The 21,743-nt window shown below is 42.0% G+C and overlaps 1 protein-coding gene across 1 annotated transcript in view; it reads right to left on the reverse strand.

Annotated features, from left to right (window-relative positions):
- The window catches only part of LOC118944649, a 35,875-nt gene extending 17,472 nt beyond the window's left edge, over positions 1 to 18,403 (reverse strand). The window contains exons 1-3 of the mRNA XM_036964653.1: positions 18,240 to 18,403; positions 17,575 to 17,676; positions 17,170 to 17,227 (exon numbers count right to left, since the gene is read on the reverse strand). Coding sequence (XP_036820548.1) covers positions 17,170 to 17,227; positions 17,575 to 17,676; positions 18,240 to 18,248 — 169 coding nt within the window. The 5' untranslated portion in view covers positions 18,249 to 18,403. The remainder of the gene's footprint in view (positions 1 to 17,169; positions 17,228 to 17,574; positions 17,677 to 18,239) is intronic.
- Positions 18,404 to 21,743: the final 3,340 nt, after the last annotated feature.

Here is a 21,743-nt window from a genome sequence, read left to right on the forward strand (position 1 = left end):
TGACTAGTACCTTGAATCTATTGACATGGAACTGCCATGGTCTAGGGCATGCAATAAAACGAAAAAAGATACTATGTGCTCTAAAAAAGGAAAAAGCAGACATCGCTATTACAAGAGACACACTTCTGTGATGCTGAACATGCCAAACTCCGCAGAGCTTGGGTGGGACAGGTGTATTTCTCATCTTTCAAATCAAACAGTAGAGGCACAGCCATACTTATCCATAAAAATGTTCCATTCATAATTGACAAAAACATATCTGATCCGGAGGGGAGATTTATTTTGATAACTGGGTCACTATATGGTCAACCAATTACTATATTAAACATATACGCCCCTAACACAGATACTCCTGCCTTCATGTCAAAAATTATAACCCTGTTCAATGAGCATTGTGTCTCCTTTGGCGTGGTGGCCGGAGATTTTAATTGTACCCTTAACCCAACCCTAGACAAATCATCTCAAGTCCCCACCACAAATCCTAGATCTGCAAAGATGTTGAACTCTCTTACTAAAGAGATGGGACTGATAGATATCTGGAGAGAGACTAATAGCTCATCGATGGACTATACATACTACTCTAATGTCCATAACACCTACTCCAGTATAGATTACATTTTTATCCCAAAGAGTTTCATAAATTCAGCCACTTGTACAATCGGACCCATAGCACTTTCAGATCACGCCTTTGTCCACCTCCGCTTTGACCTCTGCAAAAACATCCCGAGGTCAAAGAGCTGGAAATTCAACACCTCCATGCTATCAAACGAAGCGTTCCATACATTGGTAACTACATGGATAGACAACTACACACAAGACAATAAAGATTCTCCTGTTTCTCCGGCCACAATGTGGGACGCTGCTAAAGCCACACTAAGAGGTCATCTAATTGCATATGCTTCCTCTAAGAAAAAAGCAATGGAAGCACACAGGCTAGATCTTGAGAGGGAGCTGGAATGCTGTGAAAAAATACATAAACAATCCCTAGACAGCACCTCCTGGAGTCATCTTAAAGCATCCAAAGCCAAACTGAATTTGGACTACACTCGGGAGATAAAAAAAAAAAAGTTTTCTTTACTAAACAGAAATACCATGAGTATAGCAATAGGCCCAGTAGATTGCTTGCTTACCAATTAAAAAAGGAGCCGTCAGAGCATACAATCATGGCTATCCGAACAGCAGAGGACGAGGTCACATATGACCCAAAAAATATCCATTTAACTTTTCATGATTTTTACTGCAAACTACATACCTCTGAGAGAAAACACACGGAGGCAGAACTCCACTCTTTCCTAGAGGGAATCTCGCTACCTAAACTATCAGAGACCGACCAAGAAGATCTCAACTCCCCCTTCACTCCTGAGGAGATCCTGGAGGCAATTACCTCCATGCCACCTAATAAGTCCCCAGGCCCAGATGGATTCCCCAGAGAGTTCTACAAAGCTTTTTGGCCCCAGCTCAGCCCTATCTTCATGCCAATGCTGGAGGATTTTTGCAAAAACGGAGTTCTCCCAGACTCAATGCACACAGCTCGCATTACAGTGTTGCTAAAAAAAGACAAGGACCCCCTATCCTGCTCGTCCTTCCGGCCCATAAGCTTGTTGGATTTCGACTATAAAATAATTACCAAATTGCTCGCCAAAAGACTTAACACTCTTCTTCCCAAAATAATAAAAGCGGACCAAACTGGATTTATTAGAGACAGATACTCTTCTGATAACATTCGCCGTCTTTTTGATATTATTGATCAAGTAAACGCACAGAAGACCCCTGTCCTACTGGCTTCACTGGATGCTGAGAAGGCGTTTGACAGGATGGAGTGGAGCTTTCTGTTTTCAGTCTTAGAAAAGTTCAATATGGGCCCAAATTTTATTAAATGGATCAAATCACTATACTCTCATCCAAATGCCATGGTGACTACTAATGGACTGAACTCTGACAGATTCCCTCTGGAACGGGGCACAAGACAAGGGTGCTCGCTGTCCCCGCTGCTCTACTTGTTGGGGGCGGAGCCTCTGGCAGAGCTGATAAGGAGCAATCCAAGTATTATGGGTGTTTCTGCAGGCAGCCTGCAGCACAAGATTTCGCTTTACGCGGATGATGTCTTGCTCTACATATCCAACCCTGAGAAATGGCAAGTTTTCAGGTTATAAGATCAATTTTAACAAATCCACTGCCTGCCCTCTCAATATTACACTCACCAGCTCTATGAAGACACTTTGTCCTTTCCAATGGAAAACACAGGGGTTTCAATACCTCGGGATCTTCATAACACCAGATCTGAATAGCCTTTTTAAGGAAAATTATCTTCCACTCCTGGACCGAATCAAGAACGATCTCCAAACCTGGATCTCCCTCCCAATTAGCTTAGTAGGAAGAATTAATGTAATCCGTATGAACGTCCTCCCTAGACTGAACTACTTATTTCAGATGCTCCCATGCTATCTCCCAGTAGGTTCCTTTTTCAAAACAACTAACCAAAGCATCACCAAATTTATATGGGGCAATAAAAAACCTAGGATCAAGTTTTCCACTCTATCGAAACCTGAATCTAAGGGTGGTCTTGCCCTTCCCTCCCTTCAATTGTACTACTGGTCTGCCCAAATCCGCAACATGCTAACATGGATCACAAACAGACAAGAGTCAACGTGGATTCAGATAGAAGCCCAATCCTGTGGTTCATTGCCCTGAAGCTCAATTATATTCATTAATAACTTTAGTGAAGTGGGCAACATAGCCAAAACCTTTGTGATTTACAGCACCCTACTAGCGTGGAGGGACTGTAAGAAATACCTGGGCATTTCCTCCCAAATATGTTCTCACTCGCCTATAGTGGGCAACCCAGACTTGCCAAAAGCCCTGAGGGAGGCCAACTTTAATCTTTGGCATACTCTAGGAATCAGGACCTTTTCAGACCTATTTCATCAGAAAACCACTACACTGAAATCCTTTCAAGAGCTCTGCAGTGAATTCAATGTGCCAAGATCCCATTTTTTCAAATATCTTCAAATTAGACATGTAATTTCCTCATTTACCTCCAAGAGGAGGTTTAGAACTCAGTTGAATGAAGTTGAAACCCTTCTTGTCACAGCACAATCCATTAAAGGCAAAATATCTTACATCTATAGACTCCTTTCTGAGAAAGGAAGCTCCTCCTTTACTCCTTTAAAAATAATCTGCGAAAAGGACCTTGGTCTGACTATCAGTGATGAGTTATGGGCAGAGGTTTGCGACAGGGTATACTGCTCCTCTACCAGTGTAAAAATGAAAGAATCTAATTACACATTTTTTTACAAATTGTATTATACTCCTTTGAGACTCCATAGAATGAAAACAGATATGTCTCCTAACTGTAAAAGATGTACCTCTGAAAGTGGAACCTATATGCATGTATTTTGGAGCTGTAGGGAGATTGCCAGATTCTGGCAATCTGTACATACTGCTGCACAGAAAATACTAGAGGTACAGTTTGATATGACCCCGTGTATCTATCTTCTTAATGCCCAGCAGGACTTTGTTCTTGATCCTGACAGAGAAAATTTGCTTATGACTATTACATACTTTGCTAAGAAATGTATTCTTCTATTGTGGGCCTCAAATACCCCTCCTACATTTAAAATGTGGATTGACCAGATTGTTGACTTTCTTCCTCTTGAAAAGCTCACTTATGACCTCCACAAGAGACAGCCCAAGTTTGATAGACTCTGGTCTTCACTATTCAACTATATTTCAAACTGGACAGAGTGAACGGGGTGACTAGGGAAATGCGTGTTGTTACATGTTGTGTAAGGTACTGTAAAACCTAAAAACGAATTATTGGCCCGTCGTCTCAGCGAATGCTTGAAATAGCTGATAAGAACCTTGATAGTGCTGCTGCAAGTGTTAAATGTTTTTTTGTGTGTTTTTATTTTAATTTAGTTTTTGAGTACGTGTGCACCAAGGAAAATAAATGCTTTTATTTGACTTTATCATTCATTTTAATTGTATTTTTATTTTTTCATATGTATTATTATTTTCTGACTTTTTCTTTTTTTAAAGCCTGTGAATGTGGAATGTGTTTTGTTGGTTGATTGAAAAACAAAACTTAATAAAACTTTAAATTGAAAAAAAAAAAATAGCACTGTTGTTCTAATCGTCAGATCGCAGGTATTCTGATCTTCACTGTCCATGGTGCTGAATCTGGCTGGGTAGATTAGTTTAATGCTGAAAACTTGTTTGCCTACATTTAAAGGCCCTGTGAAGTCAAAATAATTATATTTCATATTGTACAACAGCTGATGAAACTAACACTGTAAATGTGTTTTACCAAAATGTGATCGGGGTTGCTTCCTGATAGTTCTGGTTGAAAATACGGAGCATGTTCCTCTGCCCAGGCCTTTCTGACACTTGCCAGATCTTACACTGCCTGGATAGGTATTTTGTGTGTCAGCTAACCACATCATATGTTATAGCAATCTGTCAGTCGATGACACAATGGATGACTTGGCACACAACCATTGGTTGATGCATGCAACACCTGAGCAGGGACACATTCTTTTCACAGCACTTCAATGCAAAGTAATTTTCGTAGAAGGTTTGGAGAGCATTTTCACTAACCCTAACCCTTTTCCTAACCTTAACCTCAGTTTCCTAACCTGCTACGAAAAATTCACTTCGATATTGAAGTGCCATGAAAAGAGAGTTTCTCACATCTATACAGCACCTTCTAATCAGCAGGTTTGCATGGGCCAGAGTTTTGGCTTTCCATGGCGACATCACCATGTGTAAATTGGTTTATAGACCAACAACAAAAAGAGTGCCAATAACAGCTAGTTTTAATTTCCCCTCCACACTGACCACTCCCAGACAGTCCTAGCAAAATTATTGCTTGAGAAAGATTTTTTTGCAAAAAATACATTTTTGACCATTTTCATCGTAATCTATTACAGTAAGGTACTTAATTGTTACCCAGAAATGATTTGATATTGATATAAAAACGTCTGCTTTGGGCCTTAAAAAGATATGTGCACTACATACTCAGAAATCACATATATTGACATTTTAGAATGTATTTTATCAAGAAAGTAAGTTATACATGTCTTTTTTAATCTTACTCTTAGTTGCAAATAATTAATTTGGCTGTGGTTCATTTGATTTTCAGCACAACCCTGTTTGATAACGTATAGTATTATAGTGACTTCTTGTGGTAAAATGTCAAACTCACAACTAAACTCATTAAAATGGAGGTTTTCTTTACCCTGTCTTATCAAACAGTGCAACATTTGACTGATGAAATAGCATTCTTCTAAAATTCTTACACTTCTAGATGCAAAATACAAGTCACTATTCCAATACTGTTTGATTCTGCCATTTTTGAAATACTATTTACAAATATGAGCGTAAATGTCTGAGATCGAGACACCAACATTTAACATTTCAGTTAAAAACCCTTTGGATAATATCAACATTAATTACTTAACATCTTTAACACACTTTCTCCAAGATCGCATAGCAGTTCAGACGTCTTTTGTCCTCGTCTTGTCGTGTCCTGTATATATATATATATATATTTACAACTTTTTTCACATACATTTTATTTTTATTTTCCATCAACTCATCTTCTAAACACTCTCCTGCAACCAGCCTCACCAATTTATATTTATAAAAAAATATTATTTACCTCAGATCTGTAATCCTCCAAGAAGCTAGCCAGAAACTCCAAGAAGCTAGCCAGGAGCTAGCCCAGAAGCTAATCCAGAAGCTAGTTAGCTTCTTTACTGGCAAATCGTTAGTATTCAGCTAACCACGGTTTGTGGTCATCAGCTATCCTTTAGCTCGAAAATCTATCGGCAGTTTTGTACGGCGCGGCTCGGAACGGAACATACCGGACCAATTTTTTTCTCCATGTCCCTGGATTTCAACTGCTCTCTGGACATTCATACCCGGATCTCACAGCTAGCTAGCTGCTATCCGTGTGACAGTCGGCTTTCGTCGATTCCGGAGCAAACATCGATTGTTCCGGTGCTAGCCAGCTCCGTCAATCACTCCTGAGTTCCATCATTCACTCCTGGGCTGCAGTCACCTATCCGGACCCGTTTCACTGCCTACGCGGAGCCCCACCGGGCCTTCACAACTGGACTGCCGACGTTATCTACCTGAAGGAGATCCGGCTGGCTCCTCTGTCGCGACGTTACCTGAACGCCCATCTGCGGCCCGCTAACCGTTAGCTGTCTTACCGGCTGCTATCTGAATAGACAATCGGACAATTTATTTATTTTTATTATTATTATGTTTTCTTCTCGGGCCTCTATAACTATATCTATTGTTCTTATTTTTGTTGTTGTTGTGTGATTTGGATTAATCCCCTCTACCTCACGGAACCCCACTAATCTACTGACCGAACGCAAGAGGTGGCTAACAACAGACTCCATCCTATGCTAGCTTGCTACCGGTTGGCTTGGCTAGCTGTCTAAATCGCCGTGACCCTCAACCAACCTCTCCACTCACTGGACCCTTTTGATCACTCGACTAAGCATGCCTCTCCTTAATGTCAATATGTCTTGTCCATTGCTGTTCTGGTTAGTGTTTATTGGCTTATTTCACTGTAGAGCCTCTAGTCCTGCTCACTATACCTTATCCAACCTATTAGTTCCACCACCCACACATGCAATGACATCTCCTGGTTTCAATGATGTTTCTAGAGACAATATCTCTCTCTTCATCACTCAATACCTAGGTTTACCTCCACTGTATTCACATCCTACCTTACCTTTGTCTGTACATTATACCTTGATGCTATTTTATCGCCCCCAGAAACCTCCTTTTACTCTCTGTTCCAGACGTTCTAGACGACCAATTCTTATTGCTTTTAGTCGCACCCTTATTCTACTCCTCCTATGTTCCTCTGGCGATGTAGAGGTGAATCCAGGCCCTGCAGTGCCTAGCTCCACTCCTATTCCCCAGGCGCTCTCTTTTGACGACTTCTGTAACCGTAATAGCCTTGGTTTCATGCATGTTAACATTAGAAGCCTCCTCCCTAAGTTTGTTCTATTCACTGCTTTAGCACACTCTGCCAACCCGGATGTTCTAGCTGTGTCTGAATCCTGGCTTAGGAAGACCACCAAAAATTCAGACATTTTAATTCCAAACTATAACATTTTCAGACAAGATAGAACTGCCAAAGGGGGCGGTGTTGCAATCTACTGCAAAGATAGCCTGCAGAGTTCTGTCCTACTATCCAGGTCTGTACCCAAACAATTTGAACTTCTACTTTTAAAAATCCACCTCTCTAAAAACAAGTCTCTCACCGTTGCCGCCTGCTATAGACCACCCTCTGCCCCCAGCTGTGCTCTGGACACCATATGTGAACTGATTGCCCCCCATCTATCTTCAGAGCTCGTGCTGCTAGGCGACCTAAACTGGAACATGCTTAACACCCCAGCCATCCTACAATCTAAACTTGATGCCCTCAATCTCACACAAATTATCAATGAACCTACCAGGTACCTCCCCAAAGCCTTAAACATGGGCACCCTCATAGATATCATCCTAACCAACTTCCCCTCTAAATACACCTCTGCTGTCTTCAACCAAGATCTCAGCGATCACTGCCTCATTGCCTGCATCCGTAATGGGTCAGCGGTCAAACGACCTCCTCTCATCACTGTAAAACGCTCCCTGAAACACTTCAGCGAGCAGGCCTTTCTAATCGACCTGGCCGGGGTATCCTGGAAGGATATTGACCTCATCCCGTCAGTAGAGGATGCCTGGATATTTTTTTTAAAATGCCTTCCTAACCATCTTAAATAAACATGCCCCATTCAAGAAATTTAGAACCAGGAACAGATACAGCCCTTGGTTCTCCCCAGACCTGACTGCCCTTAACCAACACAAAAACATCCTATGGCGTTCTGCATTAGCATCGAACAGCCCCCGTGATATGCAGCTGTTCAGGGAAGCTAGAAACCATTATACACAGGCAGTTAGAAAAGCCAAGGCTAGCTTTTTCAAGCAGAAATTTGCTTCTTGCAACACTAACTCAAAAAAGTTCTGGGACACTGTAAAGTCCATGGAGAATAAGAACACCTCCTCCCAGCTGCCCACTGCACTGAAGATAGGAAACACTGTCACCACTGATAAATCCACCATAATTGAAAATTTCAATAAGCATTTTTCTACTGCTGGCCATGCTTTCCACCTGGCTACTCCTACCCCTGTCAACAGCACTGCACCCCCAACAGCAACTCGCCCAAGCCTTCCCCATTTCTCCTTCTCCCAAATCCATTCAGCTGATGTTCTGAAAGAGCTGCAAAATCTGGACCCCTACAAATCAGCCGGGCTAGACAATCTGGACCCTTTCTTTCTAAAATTATCTGCCGAAATTGTTGCCACCCCTATTACTAGCCTGTTCAACCTCTCTTTCGTGTCGTCTGAGATTCCCAAAGATTGGAAAGCAGCTGCGGTCATCCCCCTCTTCAAAGGGGGGGACACTCTTGACCCAAACTGCTACAGACCTATATCTATCCTACCATGCCTTTCTAAGGTCTTCGAAAGCCAAGTCAACAAACAGATTACCGACCATTTTGAATCTCACCATACCTTCTCTGCTATGCAATCTGGTTTCAGAGCTGGTCATGGGTGCACCTCAGCCACGCTCAAGGTCCTAAACGATATCTTAACCGCCATCGATAAGAAACATTACTGTGCAGCCGTATTCATTGATCTGGCCAAGGCTTTCGACTCTGTCAATCACCACATCCTCATCGGCAGACTCAACAGCCTTGGTTTCTCAAATGATTGCCTCGCCTGGTTCACCAACTACTTCTCTGATAGAGTTCAGTGTGTCAAATCGGAGGGTCTGTTGTCCGGACCTCTGGCAGTCTCTATGGGGGTGCCACAGGGTTCAATTCTTGGACCGACTCTCTTCTCTGTATACATCAATGAGGTCGCTCTTGCTGCTGGTGAGTCTCTGATCCACCTCTACGCAGACGACACCATTCTGTATACTTCCGGCCCTTCTTTGGACACTGTGTTAACAACCCTCCAGGCAAGCTTCAATGCCATACAACTCTCCTTCCGTGGCCTCCAATTGCTCTTAAATACAAGTAAAACTAAATGCATGCTCTTCAACCGATCGCTACCTGCACCTACCCGCCTGTCCAACATCACTACTCTGGACGGCTCTGACTTAGAATACGTGGACAACTACAAATACTTAGGTGTCTGGTTAGACTGTAAACTCTCCTTCCAGACCCATATCAAACATCTCCAATCCAAAGTTAAATCTAGAATTGGCTTCCTATTTCGCAACAAAGCATCCTTCACTCATGCTGCCAAACATACCCTTGTAAAACTGACCATCCTACCAATCCTCGACTTTGGCGATGTAATTTACAAAATAGCCTCCAATACCCTACTCAACAAATTGGATGCAGTCTATCACAGTGCAATCCGTTTTGTCACCAAAGCCCCATATACTACCCACCATTGCGACCTGTACGCTCTCGTTGGCTGGCCCTCGCTTCATACTCGTCGCCAAACCCACTGGCTCCATGTCATCTACAAGACCCTGCTAGGTAAAGTCCCCCCTTATCTCAGCTCGCTGGTCACCATAGCATCTCCCACCTGTAGCACACGCTCCAGCAGGTATATCTCTCTAGTCACCCCCAAAACCAATTCTTTCTTTGGCCGCCTCTCTTTCCAGTTCTCTGCTGCCAATGACTGGAACGAACTACAAAAATCTCTGAAACTGGAAACACTTATCTCCCTCACTAGCTTTAAGCACCAACTGTCAGAGCAGCTCACAGATTACTGCACCTGTACATAGCCCACCTATAATTTAGCCCTATCAACTACCTCTTTCCCAACTGTATTTAATTTATTTATTTATTTTGCTCCTTTGCACCCCATTATTTTTATTTCTACTTTGCACATTCTTCCATTGCAAAACTACCATTCCAGTGTTTTACTTGCTATATTGTATTTACCTTGCCACCAAGGCCTTTTTTGCCTTTACCTCCCTTCTCACCTCATTTGCTCACATTGTATATAGACTTGTTTATACTTTATTATTGACTGTATGTTTGTTTTACTCCATGTGTAACTCTGTGTTGTTGTATCTGTCGAACTGCTTTGCTTTATCTTGGCCAGGTCGCAATTGTAAATGAGAACTTGTTCTCAACTTGCCTACCTGGTTAAATAAAGGTAAAATAAATAAATAAAATAAACATACACACCATGTAAATATCAATAAACAGAGGAACACATGCTACAAATAGTTAGTGACTACCTACCAGTCAATTAAATTAGATTATTCAGAAAAATAACATTGTTATAAGAGACAAATTGCCTTTAGACAACATAAATGACTGCATCTGGACACAGGTCAAAACTACTCTGACGAGCTCAAGTTACCAGCTATGTATGGTTTCAACACTTACATTTATTGAGTTATTGAAAAGTATCCTACAAACATTGTTCGAATGTGAAAGTGATCAGGTTTTCTGAAACAGGTGTGTTTGTATTGAAGAACCCTGAGATTGTGGACAGTAGGACTTGTGTGAACAGGTGTGAACAGACTGAAGATAATGATGTTTTCCTTTCTCTGTCTTTCAAAACTCAGGAACAGTTTGAATGTTTTTTTATTGTAATTTAAACAATGGTATGGATGATTAAGCTGGATCTTTCTCTCTGAATCAGGAGTGCACTTTCATTCTCCCGTGCGTCGCTTGTTGAGGTCGAAGGTAAAAGCTAAGAGGATACACACAAACATTGACCATATAATGTAATGTTGTTACATGTAACTAACTAGCTTGACTTGCCACCGTGTGAAACATGTATGCTACCATATGTTACTAAAAAGAGCTGACAATATTATAAAATGTAATCCAGGAGTTTATGTTTGAATTCTGGTTCTCTCACAACACAAGTCACTCAGAAAAGCATCTGTAGGCAGAAGCATGCTACATGTACATTTGGCATTTGAAAAAACTACAGCTGTGCTATGCTACCGGATGCAAAATGTATCTGTATCATAAAAGTGTAGTGCAATATTCCCTTTTTTTGCCACACACACATACTCTCTCTCACTAGGGACAAATGTTTTGGCTACTTGTCCAGAGAGGTTTGAGCTTTAGAAGTGGATCTGCAGCAAAAGTAGACCTTTATTGCCATCTACAGGTCAAAGGTCAGACTGGCATTCAGTAAAATGTAAACATGGGCGATCCACAGAAAATGGAAATGTGTGTGTTTGTTTGAGAAGTTAAACCAGTTAATTCCCTTATAACTGAGTGTCCTGCATCATGTATTATTTTATTGGTTGTAAATTAAATACTGTTTATGTTACAGTACATGTATTTTACACTGAATCATTGATATATGGTTGAATGTTGGTTGTGGGACATATCTGAAGTACTATGTGTATGTGTTCAATGAATCACACTGTGTGTGTGTGTGGGTGGGGGGGTGGGAGGGTGCATGTTCTATACATTATTCAGGACAACATTACTTTGTTAAGCCTACACCGTGACTATGACTGCATAATAAACTAAACTAAATATACTATGTATTTTCTAATCAAATGTGTTAACAGGGCAACACTAAAGAAGACAAAGGCCATCAATTCAATGCAAATATTACTGTATTAAAAGGAAATTGTTGTATTAAGCTTGCTTTGAAAACCGTTTGAATGGCTTGGATAGGCCTATGGAGATGGTGGAAAACATCCTGATTAGAAGGGGACGTTTGCGAGGCTTCTCCTGTTGAGAGGTGGAGGGAAGACCCTCTGGGAGTCCAAATGTGGCAGGATGTGCCACTATGTTGGGCGACAGAAGAGAGAGAGTTGACATGCACTTTCATTTAGAAATGATGGTATATTGTATTCTTAGTTTCAACTCATTATTACTTTCACAAATAAATGAGAACCAGAATCTTGAGATTTGGAAACTATAAATAATTTTACATAAGAGATTACTATCGATAATATATAATGTACTGTATATAGGGTTTAATATTTTTGCAATAGCAGCTTTGTACACCAATATCTCAAACAGTAAATGTCCTGCTGTATGGACTTACACATGATATCTTCAGCAGTAGTCTGGTCTTTGGATTCAGAATGGCGGGAATTCTTATTGGAATCCTTCTTGTTTCCCATCATGAATGGCTAAAGCAAAAACATGTCAAAACAACTGTCACAGCAGAACAATCTCACGGTAATAACGATCACATCTTACACACCAGCACAACAAGATTTATAAATGGTTTTGGAATTAATGGATGGTTTTACATTTTCTCTAAATAACATTGTTTACTCACATTGACACAATTGTTAACTTAAATAAGTGTGATGTACCTTTAAGTTGAATTTCAGTCTGGCAAGCCTTTGTAGGAAAGACAGCTTCCCTCTGGTAGCCTTCACATCTTCAGCTATGAGAAGAGCTTCTGGCCTGGTGGCTTCGAAAGATGTTCTCGAGGCTGCTCTTGATGCCTCGTTACAACTGTGGAGAAGCTCCTTGCTCAATGACTTCACAAGAATCCTATTGAAAGTGGAGTCCTGAGTCGACACGGCCAGTTGGAGTATTTTCTCTGAGCCAAACTCCTTCAACAGATGTTTGTAGACGGTGCTGTATACTTTGTGACTCTTCAGGTTCTTGGGATAAGCTTGGGTCTCAGAGCAGCCTGACCATGCACAGAAGGCAGCTATAACTTTTGGAATCAGGTCTTGTGACGTGCGTGTGACGTCAGTTGGGTACAGATCAGTTTGGGTTTGGATTTTTGACAGAAGTCTCACCACTAACATGCTGATGAGGCCGGTGAAGTCATCATCACCGACTAAGTTGTCAGTGGATGGGGTTGAAAGCGAGGCAACATCCGGGCTGGTTGAATTCTGATCACAAACAATGCTCTGAGGTACACCGAAACAACTGATGGTATCCCTTTCCTCAGCATCTATGTTGTCCTCAAAACCTCGTGCAGCATTGGAGGTCCCACTTGTTGTCATGCTGATGGCGGAGAAAGATGGCAGAAGGTAGGACTTACCACTCAGTAGACTGCCTATATCAGTTACAGTTCCGGTTGGAGATGACCCTCTGCTTTGTGCATCAGAAACCACAGAGTCCATGACCTGGCTTACCATTACTTTGGTAAACAGGCTGACTGTGTCACTAAATGCTGATGTAGAAAAAGAACATGAAATCCTATCTTCAGATACGCTAGCCGGCACACTAACTCCCTGAGCCAAACTCATTGAAGCTGTAGAGGGCACAAGGCTAGGAAGCAAGAGGCGCTTCACAGACTCCTCTGCAAAAAGCTGAACCAGCTTGTAAGCTGTGGGCTTCCCCACCGTCTTGTCATTCCTCTTCAGCTCAGTAAGGACTGTATCGGATGCACTCTTTCCAGCCGCCACTGTCAGAACCAGAGGGGTCAAGTTGCTCTCAGAAATTATGCGGTTGACTTGGTGAGTAAGATCACGTGAGAGAGCACCAATCCTACCCTGAGATATGAGCTCCTCCAGTCTTGCTATTGCAGCTGTTAGATCAGGGTGGAATGCAACCTCCCCTTCTTCCTCTGGATGTACCTCCTTTATGATGGTATCCACTATTGCAGACATGCTTTCCCTGGCATCACACACCAATGTTTTTGGCTTAGTAGATTTGCCCATGTCGATGACTGAGCATCTCACAATGGGCTGAGTAATACTCTCTGGTAAATCAGAAGAGATGGGAGTGCCAGGGAGTGAAAATTCCCACTCTGACTTCTTTGATCTGGCAGATGAGGATGACAACGAGGAGGAAGAACGCTGTGGCGCTTGATAGATCAGTTCCTCACCACATTCACTGCTTACCCTTTCAACATCCTTCAGCATCATTCCAACCACATTCTCTATTTGTGAAAGCGCAGTCACCATTTGGTCAGATTTTGACAGCTCTTTCTGAATTGAAACCAGAATATGGCTGAGGGTCTTTTTGGCTTGAGCCGTTGTTGCTTTGACTTGATTTTGCCATGTAAAATAATTCCTCATCTTTGTCTTCACATTGTGGTAAATAGTCTTTGCAGTTGTCCAGATCTTCTTCTCAGATACTTCCAAACCAGACTGTGAGCCTTTGGGTGTGGCCTCAGTGTACTCTGAGGTTTTCTCATCACTCTGTTGAAGCATAGAGTCTGCCTGCCATAGAGTAGTAGAAGACTCTGTGGGTGGGAAAAGGCTCTTCATGTCATTTGTAATTGATCCAACGATTTCAAAAGCAGTTATATCTGTATGCCTTAAGGAAATTGTTGATTTTGCTGGCAACATCTGAGAATCTGTCTGGCTGGAACTGACTTTGCTGGGAAAGCTACTGACTGATTTGATCAGTATTTTTCGCACTTCGTTGGTAGCGTTCATCTGGAACTCCTCACTGGAGAGTTTCTCAATGACTGAGGCTGGAGTATCTCTTAATCCTTCCAACCATGAAGAACCAGACACAGGCATGTCTTCTAGATAAGACATGACACTGTCCAAAAAGCCACAGACTTCAAGGGAGTTGTAAGAGGAACCCTCTGCAACAGATGATGTGCATTCCAAATCTGCCACCTCTGACCTATACATGGTCACAATCTGGGACAAGACCTCTTTGGTGCAGGGCACCATGTTGGAATCACAGAGAGACAGTAATGGTTGAGAGTTCTCACTTTGGCATTTACGGAGAGAACCAAGTCCTGTTGAGTTGACCACTTGCAGTATTGCCTCACTCTTACTGGTTTCAGGTTGCTCTGGTGTTTTCTCTCCTACAGAGTCAGTTGAATCACATCCATCAGATAAAGAAGATGAACTACGTTCTGATATAGGGGATTCACTCCTACATGGGGAAGGCAAGCTCAGGATTGAAACAGGCAGATCACTGGAGTCAGTATGCTCCAGAAGCACAGCACTGGAGTCAGCTTTTTCCATAAGTTCTTCCCCTTGGACTGGAGCTCCACCCATTCTGAGGAACAATGTCTCCAGCTTTGCCTGAAGTCTCTCGCAGAGTCTACGAGCTGCATAGAAGGGTTTCCGCTTTGTCGTACAGTGTCCCACTTGGGTATCTCTCTGGGTGCTTGTTGGCTGATCTAATTCAGCATACTGCACAATGTCCTTGACATCTTCAACAAAGTTATCAATTATTTTTGATGCCTCAGATTCTACTTTGGTCTGTATGAGCTCAGTGGCCGCAGAATCAAGGATCCTGTCAGATGGGCTAGATGCATTCATCAAGCTTGGAGTGGTACTAAACGAATGAGAAGGTTGAACCATACCAGAGATATCGCTCATTAACCTTCTCACAAGAATTTCACTCACAGCCTTTGAGGCTTTGGTCTTGAACTTCACACTAAACAGAGTGCCAAGATTTTGCATCATTGCTTTGCAAGATGTACATATTATGTTCAGCTCCTCTGGAACAGGAGAGTCTTCAACATCCAGGTGCTCCACTACAAGGTCACTGCCAGATGCCAACATTTTAACTTTCACAGCCACTTCTCGAAAAACCTTAGCCAATTCCGGATCTTCTTTTTCCAATTCACCCACCATCTCTGCGATAACAGTCATCACTTCTTCTGTTGCAGGTGGAATGCATGACTCTAATACAGAGGTAGAGCTCTGGTCCTCTGGGGTGGTGTGATCATCAAAACATTTCTGGACCATGTTGACCATTTGTTCAGCGGCCTGGGTACCAGAAGAAATAGGGGAGGACCGCCCTGAAATGGCTCTGCTGATGGTCGCAGAGAGGGCAGAGTTAAGCTGTTCGACCACCACCTTGATAAGACCAACAGTCAGCTCAGGTGGGCAAGAGGACAGGATATTATGATCAGACAGTTGCTCCTGGACACTTTTGATGATTCTGTCCTCTGTCATTCCCAGGAGGACTTTCACTGAGGTCTGGGAACTTTAAAACGAACAAGCAAAGCATGATAATTCCTGTCTTAACTTGGTAAATCGGTCAAGAGTTGTAATTTTAGTATTCTAAATATCTACATGTCCTTTTGATCTCTTTACATGCTCATTCATTTGAATATGCTCAAAGGCTGATACATTACATTTTGTACTACATCAGATAGAGTAAATTGCATTGGCTAACACTGGGATAGATGATCTCGGTGAAATCCATACATGAAAACCTTGAGGGGAACATACCTCTTAGAAGAGGGTGTTAGGGACCTGAGATGTTGAGCCCCTGTGCCGCCCTTATACATTTTCTTCGCCAGATATCTAACTTCCTGGATGAGCTCCAGTCTTTCCTGATCAAAGGCAGCAAAGGATCTTGCACTGCCACCCCTCTTGGGTGAGTCAGTGTCGTCGTCAGCAAAGTCCTTTACCCCAAGTACGCGGACCAGGGCTGGCAGCAGGATCTGCAGGGTGGTCTGTGCGATGAAGGTTACAATTGTCTTGCACAATTTGGCAAGCTGTTCCTTCGTCATCTGTTTTGAACAAACAGAACAAAAACAGTCTTTTCAATGGAACTGTGATGTAAAGTATTCTAGATCGAACAGAATGCATTTGATCAACATTGTTATTCTTGTCTGTGACTGAATTCAAAGTTTGATGAAGTCTGACAGAGAACATGAATAACAGAATATGACTTGATGGCTAATCTCTGAATTCAACAGATCATTGACACATCAAAGGTCAAAGGCAGGTAGGGAAACTTACAGGGTTTTTTAGTCCTTTGTAGATCACTTGCCACTGCCTAGACAATTTAAAATAAGTGTTTTAGTTAGTGTTTAGTTCCCACTGCACAATATTTCATAAATGTTGAACATTACAGAAAAACTTTTAATATACTCATCAGTAAGATTGCGCAGGAATGAGATGAGGATTGGGTAGGAGTATTCCATCTCATCCTTGTTGCCTGGGCCGAATGCAGCCTTAACAGCTTTCTTCTCCAGGAGCTCAATTACAGATCCTCTATCCAGGTGTTTATTCCTGGAGACTAAAGATGTGATTGCCGTAGAGGAAGTAGAAACAAAATTAAAGAGAAATCAGACGTTTTATCTCTTAATACTCTGATTTCATTGTTTAAGGGTTTTAGAATAGGCCTATTTTAATAAAGCTATCTATGTGACCTTTCTTACTGATTACAGTAGACTACAGTTTCATTGAAAATGGATAGCACAACCTGCACATCAAAAACAGAATAGAGAAACAATGTAGTACTACAGAGGTAAATCTCTGACCTGCATCGTTGTCAGTGCCCAGCTTCCTTGACTTCTTGCCACTCCTCTTACTTTTTGCCTAGGATAGAACAGAACAGATTCCAGAGCTCAAATGATGGCAGACATGTAACACCAGGGCCCGTATACATAAAGTTCATCAGATAAGGTGTGTGCTCAACCTTGCCCAAATAATTGTATTCATTATGATCTCAAATGCAAAACTGATCCTAGATAAGCACTCCTACTCTGAGACAATTTATGAATAGGCTATGGGCCAGGTCAAAGCAGCTCTTAAAACACGTTTTGAAAACAGCTACTACGTATGTTGTTATCTGAGATATATAGATATCTATGGTATGGCTGCTATCAGGTACAGAGTGTAACCCAGTAGGCCTATTATGTGCTCTGTCACTCCTGCCATCTTACCTTCCTTCCCTTCTTGGCCTCCTCTTTGGGCGTGGCCACCGGTTCTTCCTCAACAACTTCCTTTCCTTCCCTCTGAGGATCACCATCCTCCCTCTGTGCTACCTGAAGTACAGACATTCCAATAAGTAATAATATGTCACTGTCAGAGTAGATCTGTGCAGAGGACATCATAAATAGAGCTACAGCCATATCAGCGCTAAGCTGGTGACTTTATAAAGAATGGTACATTTGCTTTACAATATGTTATAGCTTTTTACAAGAAATATCCGCTTATATTGCTTTACCCTTTTTTACTTTCCCCCAATATTGTATGAAGTAATTTAGCTTACCCTTTCTTCATCCATTCAAGCTATTTTATATCTCAAAAAGCATGTCCTTGTCTGTGTTGGTTACATTCAAGTTGAGTTCAGGTCGAGAGTGAGGACAATATTGCAAGCAGGGACTGTAATTTAGGGCTACATGCTACGTCATGGAACGTTAGACCTTTATGACATCACAAATAGTATTTTTAGGAAGAGCGCGGGAAAGGTTACTTGCCCACTCAGTAGGACTAGCTAATATTGACAGAAATTTCCCCGTCAAACGTTTTCGATTGCCTACCCCTACGCCTTCCATCGAACATGGTCCTGCCTTTGCAATATTGTCTCTCTTGTGGATTTACTTACGTATGACATGTAGGCTTACTGTGTCGGATCAAGTTGATTGATCTGTCCTAGTCAGCCTTAGGTTGAACCCAAAATCTTCTGGGAAATATTTGTTAATAATATTCATTTCAATATCGTTTTATTCTTTGATTTAGTCCCAATCCAATCCTATTGTTGGCTGCCAATCCCCACCAAATATGTAATTGTAGGACATACTGTAGCGGGAGAAAGTGAGAGCTGCAACGCGGACGCGTTCGGTGGCTCCTTCAGTGCAGAGGCAAGCGCGTACTAATAGGGTAATAGGGGTAATAGATCCAACGGGATGTGTCGAGTTGTTTGGGAACTCGGCTGGGGTGTTCAGAGATTATTATTTTATGTACACCATTTATTTTCCTTTTATGTGAACGCAGCTGTAATTACCATCCATTTTTACCCAGCGATGACTTGCACTAAAGTTCGATTACTGCTCGATGACTAGTACCTTGAATCTATTGACATGGAACTGCCATGGTCTAGGGCATGCAATAAAACGAAAAAAGATACTATGTGCTCTAAAAAAGGAAAAAGCAGACATCGCTATTACAAGAGACACACTTCTGTGATGCTGAACATGCCAAACTCAGCAGAGCTTGGGTGGGACAGGTGTATTTCTCATCTTTCAAATCAAACAGTAGAGGCACAGCCATACTTATCCATAAAAATGTTCCATTCATAATTGACAAAAACATATCTGATCCAGAGGGGAGATTTATTTTGATAACTGGGTCACTATATGGTCAACCAATTACTATATTAAACATATACGCCCCTAACACAGATACTCCTGCCTTCATTGTCAAAAATTATAACCCTGTTCAATGAGCATTGTGTCTCCATAGGCGTGGTGGCCGGAGATTTTAATTGTACCCTTAACCCAACCCTAGACAAATCATCTCAAGTCCCCACCACAAATCCTAGATCTGCAAAGATGTTGAACTCTCTTACTAAAGAGATGGGACTGATAGATATCTGGAGAGAGACTAATAGCTCATCTATGGACTATACATACTACTCTAATGTCCATAACACCTACTCCAGTATAGATTACATTTTTATCCCAAAGAGTTTCATAAATTCAGCCACTTGTACAATCGGACCCATAGCACTTTCAGATCACGCCTTTGTCCACCTCCGCTTTGACCTCTGCAAAAACATCCCAAGGTCAAAGAGCTGGAAATTCAACACCTCCATGCTATCAAACGAAGCGTTCCATACATAGGTAACTACATGGATAGACAACTACACACAAGACAATAAAGATTCTCCTGTTTCTCCGGCCACAATGTGGGACGCTGCTAAAGCCACACTAAGAGGTCATCTAATTGCATATGCTTCCTCTAAGAAAAAAGCAATGGAAGCACACAGGCTAGATCTTGAGAGGGAGCTGGAATGCTGTGAAAAAAGACATAAACAATCCCTAGACAGCACCTCCTGGAGTCATCTTAAAGCATCCGAAGCCAAACTGAATTTAGACTACACTCGGGAGATAAAAAAAAAAAGTTTTCTTTACTAAACAGAAATACCATGAGTATAGCAATAGGCCCAGTAGATTGCTTGCTTACCAATTAAAAAAGGAGCCGTCAGAGCATACAATCATGGCTATCCGAACAGCAGAGGACGAGGTCACAGATGACCCAAAAAATATCCATTTAACTTTTCATGATTTTTACTGCAAACTATATACCTCTGAGAGAAAACACACGGAGGCAGAACTCCACTCTTTCCTAGAGGGAATCTCGCTACCTAAACTATCAGAGACCGACCAAGAAGATCTCAACTCCCCCTTCACTCCTGAGGAGATCCTGGAGGCAATTACCTCCATGCCACCTAATAAGTCCCCAGGCCCAGATGGATTCCCCAGAGAGTTCTACAAAGCTTTTTGGCCCCAGCTCAGCCCTATCTTCATGCCAATGCTGGAGGATTTTTGCAAAAACGGAGTTCTCCCAGACTCAATGCACACAGCTCGCATTACAGTGTTGCTAAAAAAAGACAAGGACCCCCTATCCTGCTCGTCCTTCCGGCCCATAAGCTTGTTGGATTTCGACTATAAAATAATTACCAAATTGCTCGCCAAAAGACTTAACACTCTTCTTCCCAAAATAATAAAAGCGGACCAAACTGGATTTATTAGAGACAGATACTCTTCTGATAACATTCGCCGTCTTTTTGATATTATTGATCAAGTAAACGCACAGAAGACCCCTGTCCTACTGGCTTCACTGGATGCTGAGAAGGCGTTTGACAGGATGGAGTGGAGCTTTCTGTTTTCAGTCTTAGAAAAGTTCAATATGGGCCCAAATTTTATTAAATGGATCAAATCACTATACTCTCATCCAAATGCCATGGTGACTACTAATGGACTGAACTCTGACAGATTCCCTCTGGAACGGGGCACAAGACAAGGGTGCTCGCTGTCCCCGCTGCTCTACTTGTTGGGGGCGGAGCCTCTGGCAGAGCTGATAAGGAGCAATCCAAGTATTATGGGTGTTTCTGCAGGCGGCCTGCAGCACAAGATTTCGCTTTACGCGGATGATGTCTTGCTCTACATATCCAACCCTGAGAAATCCCTCCCTCTCATTTTAGACACAATTGCTCAGTATGGCAAGTTTTCAGGTTATAAGATCAATTTTAACAAATCCACTGCCTGCCCTCTCAATATTACACTCACCAGCTCTATGAAGACACTTTGTCCTTTCCAATGGAAAACACAGGGGTTTCAATACCTCGGGATCTTCATAACACCAGATCTGAATAGCCTTTTTAAGGAAAATTATCTTCCACTCCTGGACCGAATCAAGAACGATCTCCAAACCTGGATCTCCCTCCCAATTAGCTTAGTAGGAAGAATTAATGTAATCCGTATGAACGTCCTCCCTAGACTGAACTACTTATTTCAGATGCTCCCATGCTATCTCCCAGTAGGTTCCTTTTTCAAAACAACTAACCAAAGCATCACCAAATTTATATGGGGCAATAAAAAACCTAGGATCAAGTTTTCCACTCTATCGAAACCTGAATCTAAGGGTGGTCTTGCCCTTCCCTCCCTTCAATTGTACTACTGGTCTGCCCAAATCCGCAACATGCTAACATGGATCACAAACAGACAAGAGTCAACGTGGATTCAGATAGAAGCCCAATCCTGTGGTTCATTGCCCTTAAGCTCAATTATATTCATTAATAACTTTAGTGAAGTGGGCAACATAGCCAAAACCTTTGTGATTTACAGCACCCTACTAGCGTGGAGGGACTGTAAGAAATACCTGGGCATTTCCTCCCAAATATGTTCTCACTCGCCTATAGTGGGCAACCCAGACTTGCCAAAAGCCCTGAGGGAGGCCAACTTTAATCTTTGGCATACTCTAGGAATCAGGACCTTTTCAGACCTATTTCATCAGAAAACCACTACACTGAAATCCTTTCAAGAGCTCTGCAGTGAATTCGATGTGCCAAGATCCCATTTTTTCAAATATCTTCAAATTAGACATG

This window comes from Oncorhynchus mykiss, chromosome 27 (assembly GCF_013265735.2).
Source record: "Oncorhynchus mykiss isolate Arlee chromosome 27, USDA_OmykA_1.1, whole genome shotgun sequence".
In the NCBI taxonomy this organism is placed as follows: Eukaryota; Metazoa; Chordata; class Actinopteri; order Salmoniformes; family Salmonidae; genus Oncorhynchus; species Oncorhynchus mykiss.